The 14,190-nt window shown below is 51.8% G+C and overlaps 1 protein-coding gene across 1 annotated transcript in view; it reads right to left on the minus strand.

The window, feature by feature from the left end:
• Positions 1-5,578: 5,578 nt before the first annotated feature.
• The window catches only part of DLGAP3 (DLG associated protein 3), a 41,012-nt gene continuing 32,400 nt past the window's right edge, over positions 5,579-14,190 (minus strand). The window contains exons 8-11 of the mRNA XM_047790678.1: positions 8,538-9,022; positions 7,513-7,604; positions 7,136-7,279; positions 5,579-6,441 (exon numbers count right to left, since the gene is read on the minus strand). Coding sequence (XP_047646634.1) covers positions 6,223-6,441; positions 7,136-7,279; positions 7,513-7,604; positions 8,538-9,022 — 940 coding nt within the window. The 3' untranslated portion in view covers positions 5,579-6,222. The remainder of the gene's footprint in view (positions 6,442-7,135; positions 7,280-7,512; positions 7,605-8,537; positions 9,023-14,190) is intronic.

A 14,190-nucleotide genomic window follows, 5' to 3' on the forward strand; every position in this document is an offset into this window, starting at 1 on the left:
AAGATCTGACAGTGGAAATGGAGAGAAAGGGACAAAGAATAAAGAAATGTGGGAGTTCCCACCGTGGCTCAGCAGAAATGAATCTGACTAGCGCTGTGGCTGTGGTGTAAGGCCAGTGGCTGCAGCTCCACCTCAACCCCTAGACTGAGAACTTCCATGTGCCCCAGGTGCGGCCCTAAAAAGCAAAAAAAAAAAAAAAAAAGGAAATGTGTAGGGAAACCATTATCAGCAGAATTTGTCCACTAGTCGAATATGTAGAGAGGAGAAGGGAACCAATTGCGTAGAATAACTAGCATTCAGTCAGCCAGTTAACGTATGCTAGGCACTGGGGATGCAAAAATGTCTGGGACCATCTTTGCCCTCAGAAGTTGTCTGACTGACAGGGAGGGGTCCACAAAATGTCAAGAGAATGAGAAGTGTGATGACAAGAACACACGCAAGTAACGCAGAAGAGGAGCCCCTGGAAAACTCAGGGAAGTCTCCCCAGAGAAACCTGCCCTTGAGTCTCAAGTGGTAGCTAGCAGTTCTTTTAGAACTGGATGGGGAGTTCCCATCGTGGCACAGTGGTTAACGAATCCGACTAGGAACCATGAGGTTGCAGGTTCGGTCCCTGCCCTTGCTCAGTGGGTTAATGATCCGGCGTTGCCGTGAGCTGTGGTGTAGGTTGCAGACGCGGCTCGGATCCCGCGTTGCTGTGGCTCTGGCATAGGCCGGTGGCTACAGCTCCAATTCAACCCCTAGCCTGGGAACCTCCATATGCTGCAGGATCGGCCCAAGAAATAGCAAAAAGACAAAAAAAAAAAGAACTGAATGGGGCTCCAGAGCACAGACTTAGGACTCAGAGTTGTGGGTTCAAATCCTGGCCCTGCCACCTGCTAATCTCAGGATAGCTGTTTACACACATTGTTTTTAAAAAGATAATAATAGTACCCATCTCCTTAGGTTGTTCTGTACTAAATCACCTAATGTGTATAAGATGCTTAGCACTTACTATATGTGGCACTTAATAGTATAAGTGCTTAGTCATGATCACCAGTATGTTTACTATTCCTCAAATGTATTCCTCCACCTGTAATGTCCTATGTCCATTTATGACATTACTTACTAAGTCAAAAACCTGAGTGACATTTTCAAGGTCTCTGCATCTTTGCATTATTCCCTAGATCCTGGTTATAGCACCTATGCCTCTGAATGTCTCTCAAATTCTTTTTTTTTTTTTTTGGCCGAGCCTGTAGCATGTAGAAGTTCCCCAGCCACGGATCAAACCTGCACCACAGCAGCAACCCAAGCTGCTGCAGTGACAACACCAGATCCTTAACCTGCTGCACCACAGGGAAGTCCTCCTCATCATTTCTTACCTGGACCACCTTGGCAACTCCTTCAGTGGTCTCATTGCTTTCCAATGCCTCCTCCAATCCACTTCTATTCTTTTGGCCAAAGAGTCTTTCAAACACTTAAAAACAAACAAACAAACAAAACCACTTAAATAAAACCATGAGGGAGTTCCCATCATAGCTCAGGGGATAACGAACCCGACTAGCATCCATGAGGATGTGGGTTTGATCCTTGGCCTCACTCAATGAATTAAGGATCTGGCGTTGCAGTGAGCTGTGGTGTAGGTCGCAGGTGCAGCTTAGATCCCACATTGCTGTGGCTCTGGCGTAGGCAGGCAGCAACAGCTTCGATTAGACCCCTAGCCTGGGAACCTCCATGTGCCACCGGTGCGACCCTAAAAGACAAAAAGACAAAAATAAAATAAAATAAAATAAAACCATGAGGAGTTCCCACTGTGGTACAGTGAGCTAAAACTCTGACTATAGTTGTGTTGCTGCAGCTGCGGCTTTGACCTGGGAATTTCAAATACCATGGGTGCTCCCATTAAAATTAAAAAAAAAAAAAATTTTAAGGGAGTTCCCATTGTGGTGCAGTGGAAAAGAATCTAACTAGGAACCATGAGGTTGCAGGTTCGATCCCTGGCCTTGCTCACTGTGTTAAGGATCCAGCGTTGCAGTGAGCTGTGGTATAGATCACAGACATGGTTCAGATCTGGTGTTGCTGTGGCTGTGGCGTAGGCTAGCAGCTGTAGCTCCAATTAGACCCCTACTCTGGAAAACTCCATATGCTGTGAGTGCAGCCCTAAAAAGCAAAAAAAAAAAAAAATTTTCAATAAAAAACCCATGAAACCTCCAGCTTAAACCTCTCCCCCTCACCTCTGTCACGTCATCCCTTCCAACCATGTCTCCTCAATTCCCCCCACCAGGGTCCTAGACTGTCACCTCTCTCCAGTCCCTGCTCTTCCCACCAGCCCCCACACAGATACCGTTCTATGTCTTGGCCTAAGCTGGTCCCTATGCCTGCAATGAATGTCTTTCCTTTTTATCCCTGACTGCAAAACTCGAATTCATCCCTCAAATCTCAGTTCCAAAGGCCCCTCTCAAAGAAAGCTTTCGCAGACTCGCTGGTCGCTAGAGGCTCCCTCCCCTGGTCTCTTCAGCCCCTCTGGGAGTGCAGCCCTCCCTTTGTACCACAACTTTCTGTTTAGGTGCCTGGGAGACTGGGACAGACTGGGAGCACCGCAGGCACAGGGACTGGATCTAAGCCTTCACATGTCCATGGAACCCAGCACAACGACCCAGACCACAACACCCAAAGGAGAGCTGCCCACGACCCCAACGTCAGCCACATACGGGAGATTGTGGACGCTGCCTGTCCCTCCACGTCCATCCCACACATCTCATGGTCCCAGCATGGGAAAACACAGAATGCAGAGGTTAAACTTAGACTCTGCCACTTCCTGGCTTCATGATTTGGGGTAAGTTGTTGGAACTTCTCCGAGCCTTGGTTTTCTCATCCATCAAATGGTAGTGATAACAATATTTGCTTCATAGGATTGCTCTGCGTATTGTCTAGTTCAAACCTCACCCCAGGTTCCCATTTTATTTTTTTAATTATTTTACTTTAATTCATTAATTAATTGATTTGCCTTTTAGGGCCAAACCTGCAACAGATGGAAGTTCCCAGGCTAGGGGTGGAATCGGAGCTACAGATACCAGCCTACACCACAGCCATAGCAACACCAGATCAGAACTGTGTCTGCAATCTACACCATAGCTCAAGGAAACGCTGGATCCTTAACCCACTGAATGAGGTCAAGAATCGAACCCTCATCCTCATGGATACTAGTTGGGTTCGTTACAGCTGAGCCACAATGTGAACTCCGTATTTTTTTTGTTATATTTTATTTTATTTATCTTTTGTCTTTTTTTAGGGCCAAACCCACAGCATATGGAGGTTCCCAGGCTAGGGGTCGAGTTGGAGCTGTAGCTGCCAGCCTACGCCAGAGCCACAGCAAGGCGGGATTCAAGCTGCATCTTTGACCAACACCACAGCTCATGGCAACGCCAGATCCTTAACCCACTGAGCAAGGGCAGGGATCGAACCCACAACCTCATGGTTCCTAGTCAGATTCGTTAACCACTGAGCCATGACGGGAACTCTTTTTTTTTTTTTTTTTTTAATACCACACCTGCAGCATGTGGAAGTTCCAGGCTAGGGGTCAAGCTGGAGCTGCAGCTGCCAGCCTACACCACAGCCACAGCAATGCCAGATCCGAGCCGCATCTGTGACCTACATCACAGCTCATGGCAATGCCAGATCCTTTAACCCTCATTCTCGTGGATACTAGTTCATAACTGCTGAGCCACACTGGGAACTTCCAGGTTCCCATTGTAAAGTTTAAACAACTGAAGCTCAGTAATGGTAAAGTCACCCAACCCATGTCTCAGTTGGCAAGTTTAGGGGAAATAGACAAATGAGCATTTCTAGTTGAAACTTTGTGACAGTCATCCAATCTAAGTATTCCCAGACCTGGCTGCCATCAGAATTTTTGCTAATTTTTGCTAAAAATTCATCCAAGGGCCAAGAATCTATTCACTAAGTCTTAGACAGGGCCCAGGAATATGTTTAGGATTGGCTGCAAGCTGATTCACTTTTGGGAATTCAGATCACTTTTGGAAATTCAGAGCCCTCTCCACCTCCCAGTGGTTTCGCCTGTGTGTGTGCATGGGTGTATGACCTCTTGCTTTTCAGGTGGTCTCCCAGACCAGCAAAATATCTGTTCATGCCACTGTCCTCTTCAAAACCCTTCTGCGGCTCCCCATCGCTCTCAGGACCCAGGCCCACCTTCCTTAAACTGATCCCAAAGCTCAGCGTGATCAAGCCTCTGCCCTCCCAATGCCTCTTTCTCCTCCAGACCTTTGCACAGTTGTTCTCCGATCTTGGAACATTCTTTCCCCACCCTCCTTCAGTGGCTAATACCTAGTCATCTTTCCAGCACCCACCCTTATGATGTGACTGCTTACCTTCTTGTCTGTTTTTCCCATAAGTCTATTAGCACCATAAGACTAGAAACAACTCCTTCAGGGCTATCTTTCCACTGCTAGACAGTGCCAACAGTGGTTCTTTTTTTTTTTTTTTTCCTTTTATGTATGAGCCTGTGCATATGGAATTGCCCAGGCTAGGGGTTAAACTGGACCTGCAGCTGAGGCCTATGCCACGGCCACAGTGAATGCCAGATCCAAGCCACATCTGTGATCTACACCACAGTTTGCAGCAACTTAACCCACCAAACCAGGCCGGGGATCAAACCCACATCCTTACAGAGACTATGTTGGGTTCTTAACCTATAGAGTCACAATGGGAACACTCCAACAGTGGTTCTTGCTAAATATTTGCAGAATAAATGAATGAGAAGAACTGGCTAGTCCAGAGAGGCTCAGAAGAGCAGCCAACCTTTTGGAAGGTTTTTCCTCAGAAAGTTGGCTTTCTAAGTGGGAGCTGCCATCAGCCTTTTTCTGGGCTCAGAAGGCTGTAGAGCTAAAAGCTCATGGCTTACATGAGACAGACCTGGGTCTCCCACCCTTAGGCCTGCCTGTGACAGGGCACTTGGACTCTCCTGAGCTTCGGCTTTCTCATCTGTCATAAGAATGAGCTGCATTCGTGTAAAGCACTCACCCCTTGCCTGACCCACCGCAAGCACCCAATAAACACTGGCCATCACTACTGGGTTTGGGATGCCACAGAGCTTCCCAGAAAAGTTCTCCTCTCTTCTTCTCTGCCCCCACCCCCCACCCCATCAATGTGCCCATGCACAGGAGGCATCAGAAAATGTGACAGCAGAAACTGGAATTCTCTGGAGTAGAGGCAACACTGACCCCTTAGAAGGAGAGACACCAGTATTTGTCCCTGTCGAAGAATATCAGCCCTCCCTGTTTATGGAGGACACGCTGTGGGCCAGGCATTGGGCTCTGGGCTTCCCTCTCTGGGGAAACATTGGGGGGACTGAGAGAAAGGAAACCTGACTGAAAATAGGAATTGAAAGACGGCCCTCTTCACCCCACCCAGGCCCCTCCGATGGGGCTCTGGTCCTTCTGTGGCCACCTGGCCCAGGCAGTCACGCTCTCCCCAAACCAAGAGCCTGGGCTCTGGCCTCTTTTCCCTCCACCCACTTTTCCGCGCCCCCCTCCCCCAACATGCATAGGCAGAGGTGGCTTCTTCTCGATAGAGCAGCTGGCTCGAGTGCAGTTCTGCCGTTTTATTTTTCCTGGGATACTCAAGGGGATGTGGGAACAGCCACAGGTGTGGTGAGGGGAAGCCCCCATCTCCCCTTCCCAGCAGCTGGGAAAGGGGAGAGGCCCAGGCGCCCTGGTCCTGGGTTGGTCCAGCCACTGTGGTCCCTGGGCCCGGTGGGCAGAGGGCTGAGGGTAGAGCCCCTGGGAGGATGGGGCGGGCTCCTAGGCGGGGTTCGGGATTCTTCATAAAAAGCCACGAAGCTTGATTCCCCACGAAGCCCAGCCCCGCGGGGTGGGGGGGACGCAGAGCCCAGATGGGGGACCCGGCCCGGCCTGGCCCGTGGGGGGAAGTAATGGCAGAGATGGTGCCCGTAGGGAGGAGGTGGGGACGAAGCGTCGGACCTGGAAAGAGGGGAGTCCCGGTGGGGGCGCAGGGTGGAGAGGCACGGCCCCCAGCCCAGCCCGGGCGCCTTCGCGTGGGGTCAGGAAGGTAAAAAACCCACGAGAGCGTGACGGGCAGGAGGGGCCGGGGCGTGCGGTGCCGGCGGGGCGGGCGCACGGGGCGGCCCGCGTTCACAGTGACCTCGACGCTGGGTGTACAGTACGGGTAGAAAACCGCGGGCCCGGGCCCGGGCTGGGCGGGCCGGGCGGGTCACAGCCTGGTCTGGGCCTCGGGGATGTAGATCTCGATGCTGTCGGCGCTCTCGGTGGCCGAACTGTGGCGGAAGGAGGCGGCGCGCTTGGCCGCCAGGAGCCGCTTGCGCGCTTCCTGCCGCTGCCGGTCCACCGAGTCCAGGGAGCGCTCCTTCACCGGCACGCCCCGGCCCCGCGAGGGCTTCTTTGGTATCGGCGGAGGGACCTTCTTCTCCTCCTGCCGGCAGAGGGGAGGTGGCTTAGTTTAGGCGCCGGATCCCGCCCGACTTCCCACTCCGCGCCCCCAGGGCCTGAAGTGGTTAACACCGCGCTCCTCTGACCGGTGAGAGCGGTTCTTGGGAGCGTGTGCCCGCCTAGAAACCTCAGAGGTACTGGTTCTGCCAAGGTCAAAACCCACAATTTACACTTTAAAAAAAAAAAAAAAAAAAAAAAGACTCGAGCGCCCCCTGGTGGAACTGTTTTCCACAACTCGCATCAGAGTGGAAGCTTTCCCTCCGGGTCCCTAGCGTGGCGGCCTCTCCGACCCAGGCAAGGAAACGGGGGTTCACATTTCAGGCTGTTGCTGGGCCCCGTCACTGACAAGGTCTAGTGAGATGAGGGCTCAGGGGACCCTAAATGTCCTCTCTGTGCTAGGCCCCAGCTGGGGGCAGTCTGCCATTCTGGCTCTCTCAAACTACCTCTGATCTGAGGTGGCTGCAGCCACCAAAGGGTTCTTGCAGCTCAAGCAGCAATGAGCACCAGGGCCAAGCAGAAGGCAGTGACCAAGTATGTGGTCATTTTGGAAGAAGATGGTCACCGTTACCTGTCCAAGGCCGCCTCTGCTGCCCACGTTCTCATCTCCTGTTCTCCTCTCCTCCCTACACTCTCTGGGAAGGGTCTGGCCTCTTGGCTTGAAGGGACCTCCTCCCTACCTTAGGCTCCAGGAGTTTCCAGCTGTTGGCCTTGAGTTGCTGTAGCTCCAGGAACTTGAGGGTCACATCCTCGATAGAGAGCTGCAGGAGGTCCCAGAAACCCGCCAGGTCCTGGAAGGTGGGCACGGGGAACGCTGTGGGGTCCTGCAGTGAAGGGAGACAGAGGGGGGAGGCAGCCAGTCAGCTGAGCCCCAGCCAGGACCAGAGAAAGCACTACCCACTCTCATCGTTGGGAAGCTCACCTTGGAAGAGTGGGGTGGGGACTGAGAGGCAAGGAGACAAGAAAGAGCCCAGGCCTCTCCCTCATGGCCACAGACACTGGGTCTCACCTCCAGGCATACACACTTCCCGTAAGCTCTATGCCCACGGGCACTCACCATGCTTTGCTGACACAGCCGGAAGAACTGCTGAACCTTCTGGGACAGGAGTAGTTGTGTGCTGCCCACGGCACTGCGGATCTTCTCCAAGACTGGAGGGGAGAAAGAGATGCGGGGAGAGGAATGAGGCTCTCCTTCTCTAGCCTCCAGGAAGTCTGCCCTGAATGACTCTGACCCCTCTGTTCTCTGGCACTGTCTATCCATCTGTCCCCTCCAGCCTTCTCCCCATCCCATCCTCAAGGTCTTAACAAGCAGTTCTATCCACTTCACCAAGAAGACCGAACATCCCCAGACACTGATGTTTCTTCGTTCATATGAGTCCTTATCCTCCTGTGTCCTCTCCGTCCCATGTCAGAGAACAGATGAAAACTTGCCCCAGCCCAGTCCTAGAGCCTTGGCCAGGAACTAGCTCAGGGATCACCCGTTGGCAGAACTTTGTCACTCACCAGCATATGACTCCTCGGCTCATTAAGAATTACTAAATCATGTCATGTGCATGGCTTTTGTCTTCGAGTCACTTCTCATCAACTTGGGGACCAAGGTAAGGCTGTCTCCCCCCTTCAGACTGGACTTGCAGGGATGGGTCACGGCCTCTCTCAGGCAGGGTCCTGTCTTCCTGGCTGAATCTCCTTCACCCAGGCTTGGGACATGAGCCCACACTGAGCACTGCCTCCCCCTCTGCCTGAAGTCCTGGTCTCACACCTGGATCAGACCTGGCTTTGCAGCCCAGCCCACACAGGAACAGAGTCCCCTGGATACCCATGGACTTGGACTGGCAGCCATCTCCCAGAAGGCCCAGCCCTTTCACCCACTTTCCCAGTCCTCACTCAGGCCTCTGAAGCTGCTCCTGCTTTCTTCCAAGAGCTCCCAGGATGCCCTGCTGCCAAGGGAGAGCCACCAGAGCCTGGGGCTACACAACCAAACTGTGAGTAAGGCAGTCACTCCCGGCCAAAGGCCTCTCCTCCCGCATTGCGCTGCAGCCCCACCAGCCACGCTCTCTCCGCGCACACGGTGTCCTCACTCACTCTCCTCCGGCAGCTCATAGTCCTCCGCCTCGCGCTCCATCTGCTGGCACCAGTGCTCCAGCTTCTCCACCTCCGCCCTCAGCATCTTGATGAACCACTCGCCATCCCGTGGGCAGGGGGACGTGCGGCCTGAGTCGGGGAGGCTACGTGAGCCGCGCTCCATCCAGGAGTCGCGGCGGCCGGACCCGGGGCCGGGGGTAGGGGCAGGGGCAGGGCCGGGCGACCCATCGGTGGCCGGCGGCTCGTACGGCAGTGGGTAGCCCTCGCGGTAGGCCCACTGGCCCTGCGTGTGGACCGTGCGGAAGACTGAGTAGGTGGGGGCCCGGGGCCCGGGCTGGGGCTCAGAGGCGTGCCTCTGGAAGGAGCGTCCGAACTGCAGGGCCTTGTCTTCTGTGGCCACGGTGGCCAGGCCGGCCAGGCCCTCCAGCTCCAGGTCGGCCTGCACGCCAGCTGTCACACTGTTGGAGCGCTTGAACCTCGCCCGCCTGGTGAGAGAGGTGGCAGTCATCTCTGCCCCTGCTGCATCTCATCTTAGCCCTCTCCGCACCCCCAGGCCAAAAGGAAAAGGAATGAGAAAGGAAACCTACAAAGTGATGGGCATTAATTCCCGGACTTTAAATGTATCAGTCCTTGCTGCCAGAGGGTACAAAATATACCTACCTGTTGCAGGGCTTCTGGATAGGGGCGACATTCAAAACATTTAACAACCTGTACTCCCTGGGCAGAACAGATGGTGGCAAATACCAATCGGACAGACACAGCCAAAGTGTCATGCCATCACCTGCAGAAGCTGGACTAAGGGCCAGACCAGAGGGGCCCAGCAGGTCCAGGGTGGTGGCTCTTTACCAATGAATACACAAGTATTTTAGCATTTATTTTTCTTTTTAGGGCCAAACTTGCAGCATATGCAAGCTCCCAGAGCTAGGAGTCAAACTGGAGCTGTAGCTGCTGGCCTATGCCACGGTCATAGCAACACCGGATCCAAGTTGAATCTGCGGCCTACACTACAGCTTGTGGCAATGCTGGATCCTTGACCTACTGACCAAGGCCAGGGATTGAACCCAAATCCTCATGACTCTAATGTCAGGTTCTTTTTTTTTTTAATCTTTTGTACTTTTAGGGCCGCACCCATGGCATCTGGAGATTCCCCGGCTAGGGGTTGAATCGGAGCTACAGCCACAGGCGTACACCACATCCACAGCCACGCCAGATCCGAGCCGCGTCTGTGACCTACACCACAGCTCAGGGCAACACCGAATCCTTAATCTACTGAGCAAGGCCAGGGATCAAACCCACAACCTCATGGTTCCTAGTAGGATTCATTTCTGCTGCACCACGATGAGAACTCCTAATGTCAGGTTCTTAATTAAAAAAAAAAAAAATTGTCAGGTTCTTAAGCTGAGCCACAACAAGAACTCCTATTTCAGCATTTTAACAAACAATATGTCTCTGCTAGTTTATACCAATGCTATCAGTATGTCCTCAGCCTATGGCCCAGAGAGCCCCACAGTCACTCAGCTGCAAACAGGAGAGCCAGGATCTGGAGCCAGGACTGCCACGCTCCATAGCCCAAGAACTTCCCACCACACCAGCTGCTAGAACATCAGGAAGAACTGCCTTAGAGCAGCTGGGGGAGAGGGGGCGGGCTGCAGCTGGGAGGACTTCTCCTCTAGGGACCCCCTAGCTCAGAACGGAGCCTGGCCAGACACAGTCAGTTGGTGCCAGTGGAGTTGAATTAAGTCGTTGGCAGGAAAGACACAGGGCCTGGAAATTTCTTGTCTTTGCATTAATAACATGCAAATCTTATGCAAAACTGAAAGTCAATTGGCCTTGTTCTTTTCTCCCCCCCTGCTGAGTTCAGTGTAGGGGCTCTTTTCTATGAAGAAGTGAGTGCTCCCTGAGGAGCATGAGGTTGGGGTCAGATAATACTTAAAGAAGTGAGAGTCAGGAGATGTGGGGGTGGCAGGGAGAGGTTAACGGAAGTTTGAGGTCTGGAAATGCAAGGACCATAAAGAAAAGCCCGTGCGTCCTAAGCTACCTCTACCCTCGTGTGGTCTGATGAGAGAGGGGCTTGGGGGGTCAGGTCTAGGGGCACCACCAGCTTCTCAGGAGACTCCCCCAACCCCCACAACTTCAACCTTCCTCTTGCTGCCCAGGCCTTCTCTCCCTGTCTGCTTTGCCTGCCTGCTTCCCTCCAGCTGGCAGGCTGCCTGCTGGGAGCCTGTTGCCATAGAAACCAGGCCCAGAAGGATGCTGCAGGACCCAGGAAAGAAAGATGCACTCATGTGCGGTCTCCAACCAAACCCTATGTCCCAACCCCCACCCAGAGAGAGAAAAAGCAAGAACATATCTGCATTGCCTCCCACATGGCCTTCACCTCGGCACCTGCCTTGTCCTGCCCTGGTTAGGACTAACCATTCTTTCCTTGACTATTAGATCAGCCTCATTTCAGCCACCTCTGTCTCCACTCAGTAGAGCATAGAAGAGCACCAGACTAGGAGACAGATCCGAGTCTAATGTCGGCCTTGTTGCTCTGGGCCTTTGGGAAGTCATTCACCCTCTACCTGGGCCATCTAATGTGTGTGTGTGTGTATAAATTACATTATATGATATATATGACTGCATATTCCATATAAATACATAACATGTACACTGTAAAATGATAGGAATGGACCAGTAATTGCCAAGGTAAATTATACCTTGCCGATGGGAGTGATGAGTGAAACAGGTGAGGGCAATTAAGAGGTACAAACTTCCAGCTACAGGAGTTCCCTTTGTGGCTCAGCGGTAATGAACCTGACTAGTATCCATGAGGATGTGGGTTCGATCCCTGGCCTCGCTCAGTGGATTAAGGTTCTGGTATTGCCATGAGCTGAGCTGTGGTGTAGGTGGCAGACGCGGCTCAGATCTGCCATTGCTGTGGCTGTGGCATAGGCCAGTGGCTACAGCTCTGATTCAAGTGCTAGCCTCGGAACCTCCATATGCCTCAGGTCTAGCCCTAAAAACAAACAAAAAAGACAAACAAACCCCCCCCCCAAATTTCCAGCTACAAAATAAATGAGTCACGGGGAAGAAATGTACAGCATGTGGAATACAGTAAAAAATATTATAATAACTTTATGTGGGCGTCTAAGTCTAGATGGTAACTAGACTTATCATGGTGATTGTCGCATAATGTATGGAAATATCAAATTTTTGTACCTGGCATTACATAGTGTTGTGGTTCAATTATACGTCAATCAAAAAAATAATAATAATATTTTTTTGATCTTTTTTTTAGGGATGTACCCTAGGCATATGGAGGTTCCCAGGCAAGGGGTCTAATTGGAGCTACAGCTGCTGGCCTATGCCACAGCCATAGCAATGCCAGATCTGAGCCGTGTCTGCAACCAACTGAGTAAGGATAGGGATCGAACCTGCATCCTCATGGATACTAGTTGGGTTCCTTACTGCCGGGCCACAATGGGAACTCCCAGATAATTTTGAAATAAAACAAAATAAAATTATACCTTGCATATTTTATGTTGGATCCAGGGCCCAACATTTCCTCACCCATCTCTCCAGCACCCGGGAGAGGAGTGATCTTCCTAAAGCGGACCTCTGCCCAACTCATTCCCCTGCTCCAAACCCTGCCATTGCTCCCCGTTGTCAACAAGACAAAGGCCAGGTTTCCTCCCCACATTTACCCAGTGCTGGCGAGTACTCCAGATGCAGTGCTCTCCAGCCTCATCTTCCCTGCACCCTCCTTGTTCCCCATGTATATTATAGTGGCCCTGACTTTAGCCTTTGCACCTGCTATTGCCCTACCTAAAACAGCTTTCCTCCTCACTCCCTGTCTGTTCCCTGCTCAAGCCTCCTCTTCTTCCGTGAGCCTCCTGACTGCCTCTGACACCATCCTCAGCACCGTTCCTCTCTCAGCCATCTTCCTGCATCTGGAAGCAGCCCCACTCTTTGGTTACATCGTTCTGTTTCTGGTGAGAGTGTGTGTGTCTAACTGGAACTGTTAGGATGCACTTTGGCTCCCTTTGAAATTGTTGTGCTTTGAGCTCCAGTTCATCTCTGGCTCTTTCAGAGCTCCAGCAATCACAAAAACACACAGGTAAAGGTGGGATTTGCCCTAGTAAATACATCACTGAAGATCTGCCTTCCCTATTTTCCTTCCTGTTACCCCCATGACACATGGGTCCATCCTTTAGTGTCACTCAGTCTGCGCCTTTCATTGTCCTCTGAGGGGTCCTGAGAGTATCATCCATCCTCTGTCTTGATGGAAACGGGTCACACAGTCTGGAACAGAAGCACAAGGATCCTGGGCTTCATGATTCTCAGCTCAAGGAGCTCTCTCACCGTGTCTACTTCAAGGAAGGCCAGAGAAATTGAGGCAATTATGGGATTACTGGAAACACAATTTTCACCAACACTTCCAGCCAGGAGCCAGAGATTTGCACAGCACAAGCAAGAATTGCTCATCCTTGTGCAAGTGGCATTTAAAACCGGTAGTGTGTTGGAGTTCCCGTCGTGGCGCAGTGGTTAACGAATCCGACTAGGAACCATGAGGTTGCGGGTTTGGTCCCTGCCCTTGCTCAGTGGGTTAACGATCCGGCGTTGCCGTGAGCTGTGGTGTAGGTTGCAGACGCGGCTCGGATCCCGCGTTGCTGTGGCTCTGGCGTAGGCCGGTGGCTACAGCTCCGGTTGGACCCCTAGCCTGGGAACCTCCATATGCCACGGGATCGGCCCAAGAAATAGCAACAACAAAAAGACAAAAATAAATAAATAAATAAATAAAACCGGTAGTGTGGGATAAGATCACCCCAGAAAAGAACAATGGAACATTGCAAAGCCCTGGGGAACACAGACATTTCAGGGGCCAGTGGAGCCTATGCAGTCCCAGACAAGTCTAAGCCAGAGAGGAAGAGAAAGAAAACCAGGAGAAAGTTACCTAAAGGCAGACACGGGATGGGGGGGGGAAATCCCCCCCAAAAGTCTCAAGGAGGAATGAGCAGCCAACTGGAAAATGCAGCCAGTTGGGAATGAAACGTATCCACTGACCTGGCCATAAGGAAGCCACTGGTGATCAGGGCAAGAGTCAGTTTGGTGGAGGGAGTTCCCTGGTGGTCTCATGGTTAGGATTTGGTGCTTTCACTGCTATAGCCTGGGTTCAACCCATGGTCTGGGAACTGAGATCCCACATCAAGCCACTGCACACCGCAGCCAAAAATAAATAAATAAATAAATAAAGTCTGGTGGAGTTTGGGGACAAGGGATTGTCAGGAGGTGGAGAAAACTAAGCAAGACAACTCTCCAAAAGGGCTTGGTTGAGAAGGGAGAAAAAAAGAAAAGAAGACAGTGTACCTTTAAGGAAGGGGTAATCTGGTTGTTTATCAATTATATCTCAATAGAGCTGATGGGGGGTGAAGGAGGCATTTTGTTTAGGACAGTTCTCATATACCATATCCCCAAGAGGTAAGCAGAGGAACTGCCACCCAAAGAAGTCATGCCCTAATTCCCAGAACCTGCGACTATGTTACCTTCCATAGCAAAAAGGACTTTGTAGAAATAATTACATCGAGGATTTGAGATGGAATCCTGTGCTATCCATTTTAATCAAGAGTCCTCCTAAGTGGAAGAGGCTGGCAGGAACGCAGAGTCAGAGAAG

The sequence above is a fragment of the Phacochoerus africanus genome, chromosome 8 (genome assembly GCF_016906955.1).
Source record: "Phacochoerus africanus isolate WHEZ1 chromosome 8, ROS_Pafr_v1, whole genome shotgun sequence".
Taxonomy (NCBI): Eukaryota; Metazoa; Chordata; class Mammalia; order Artiodactyla; family Suidae; genus Phacochoerus; species Phacochoerus africanus.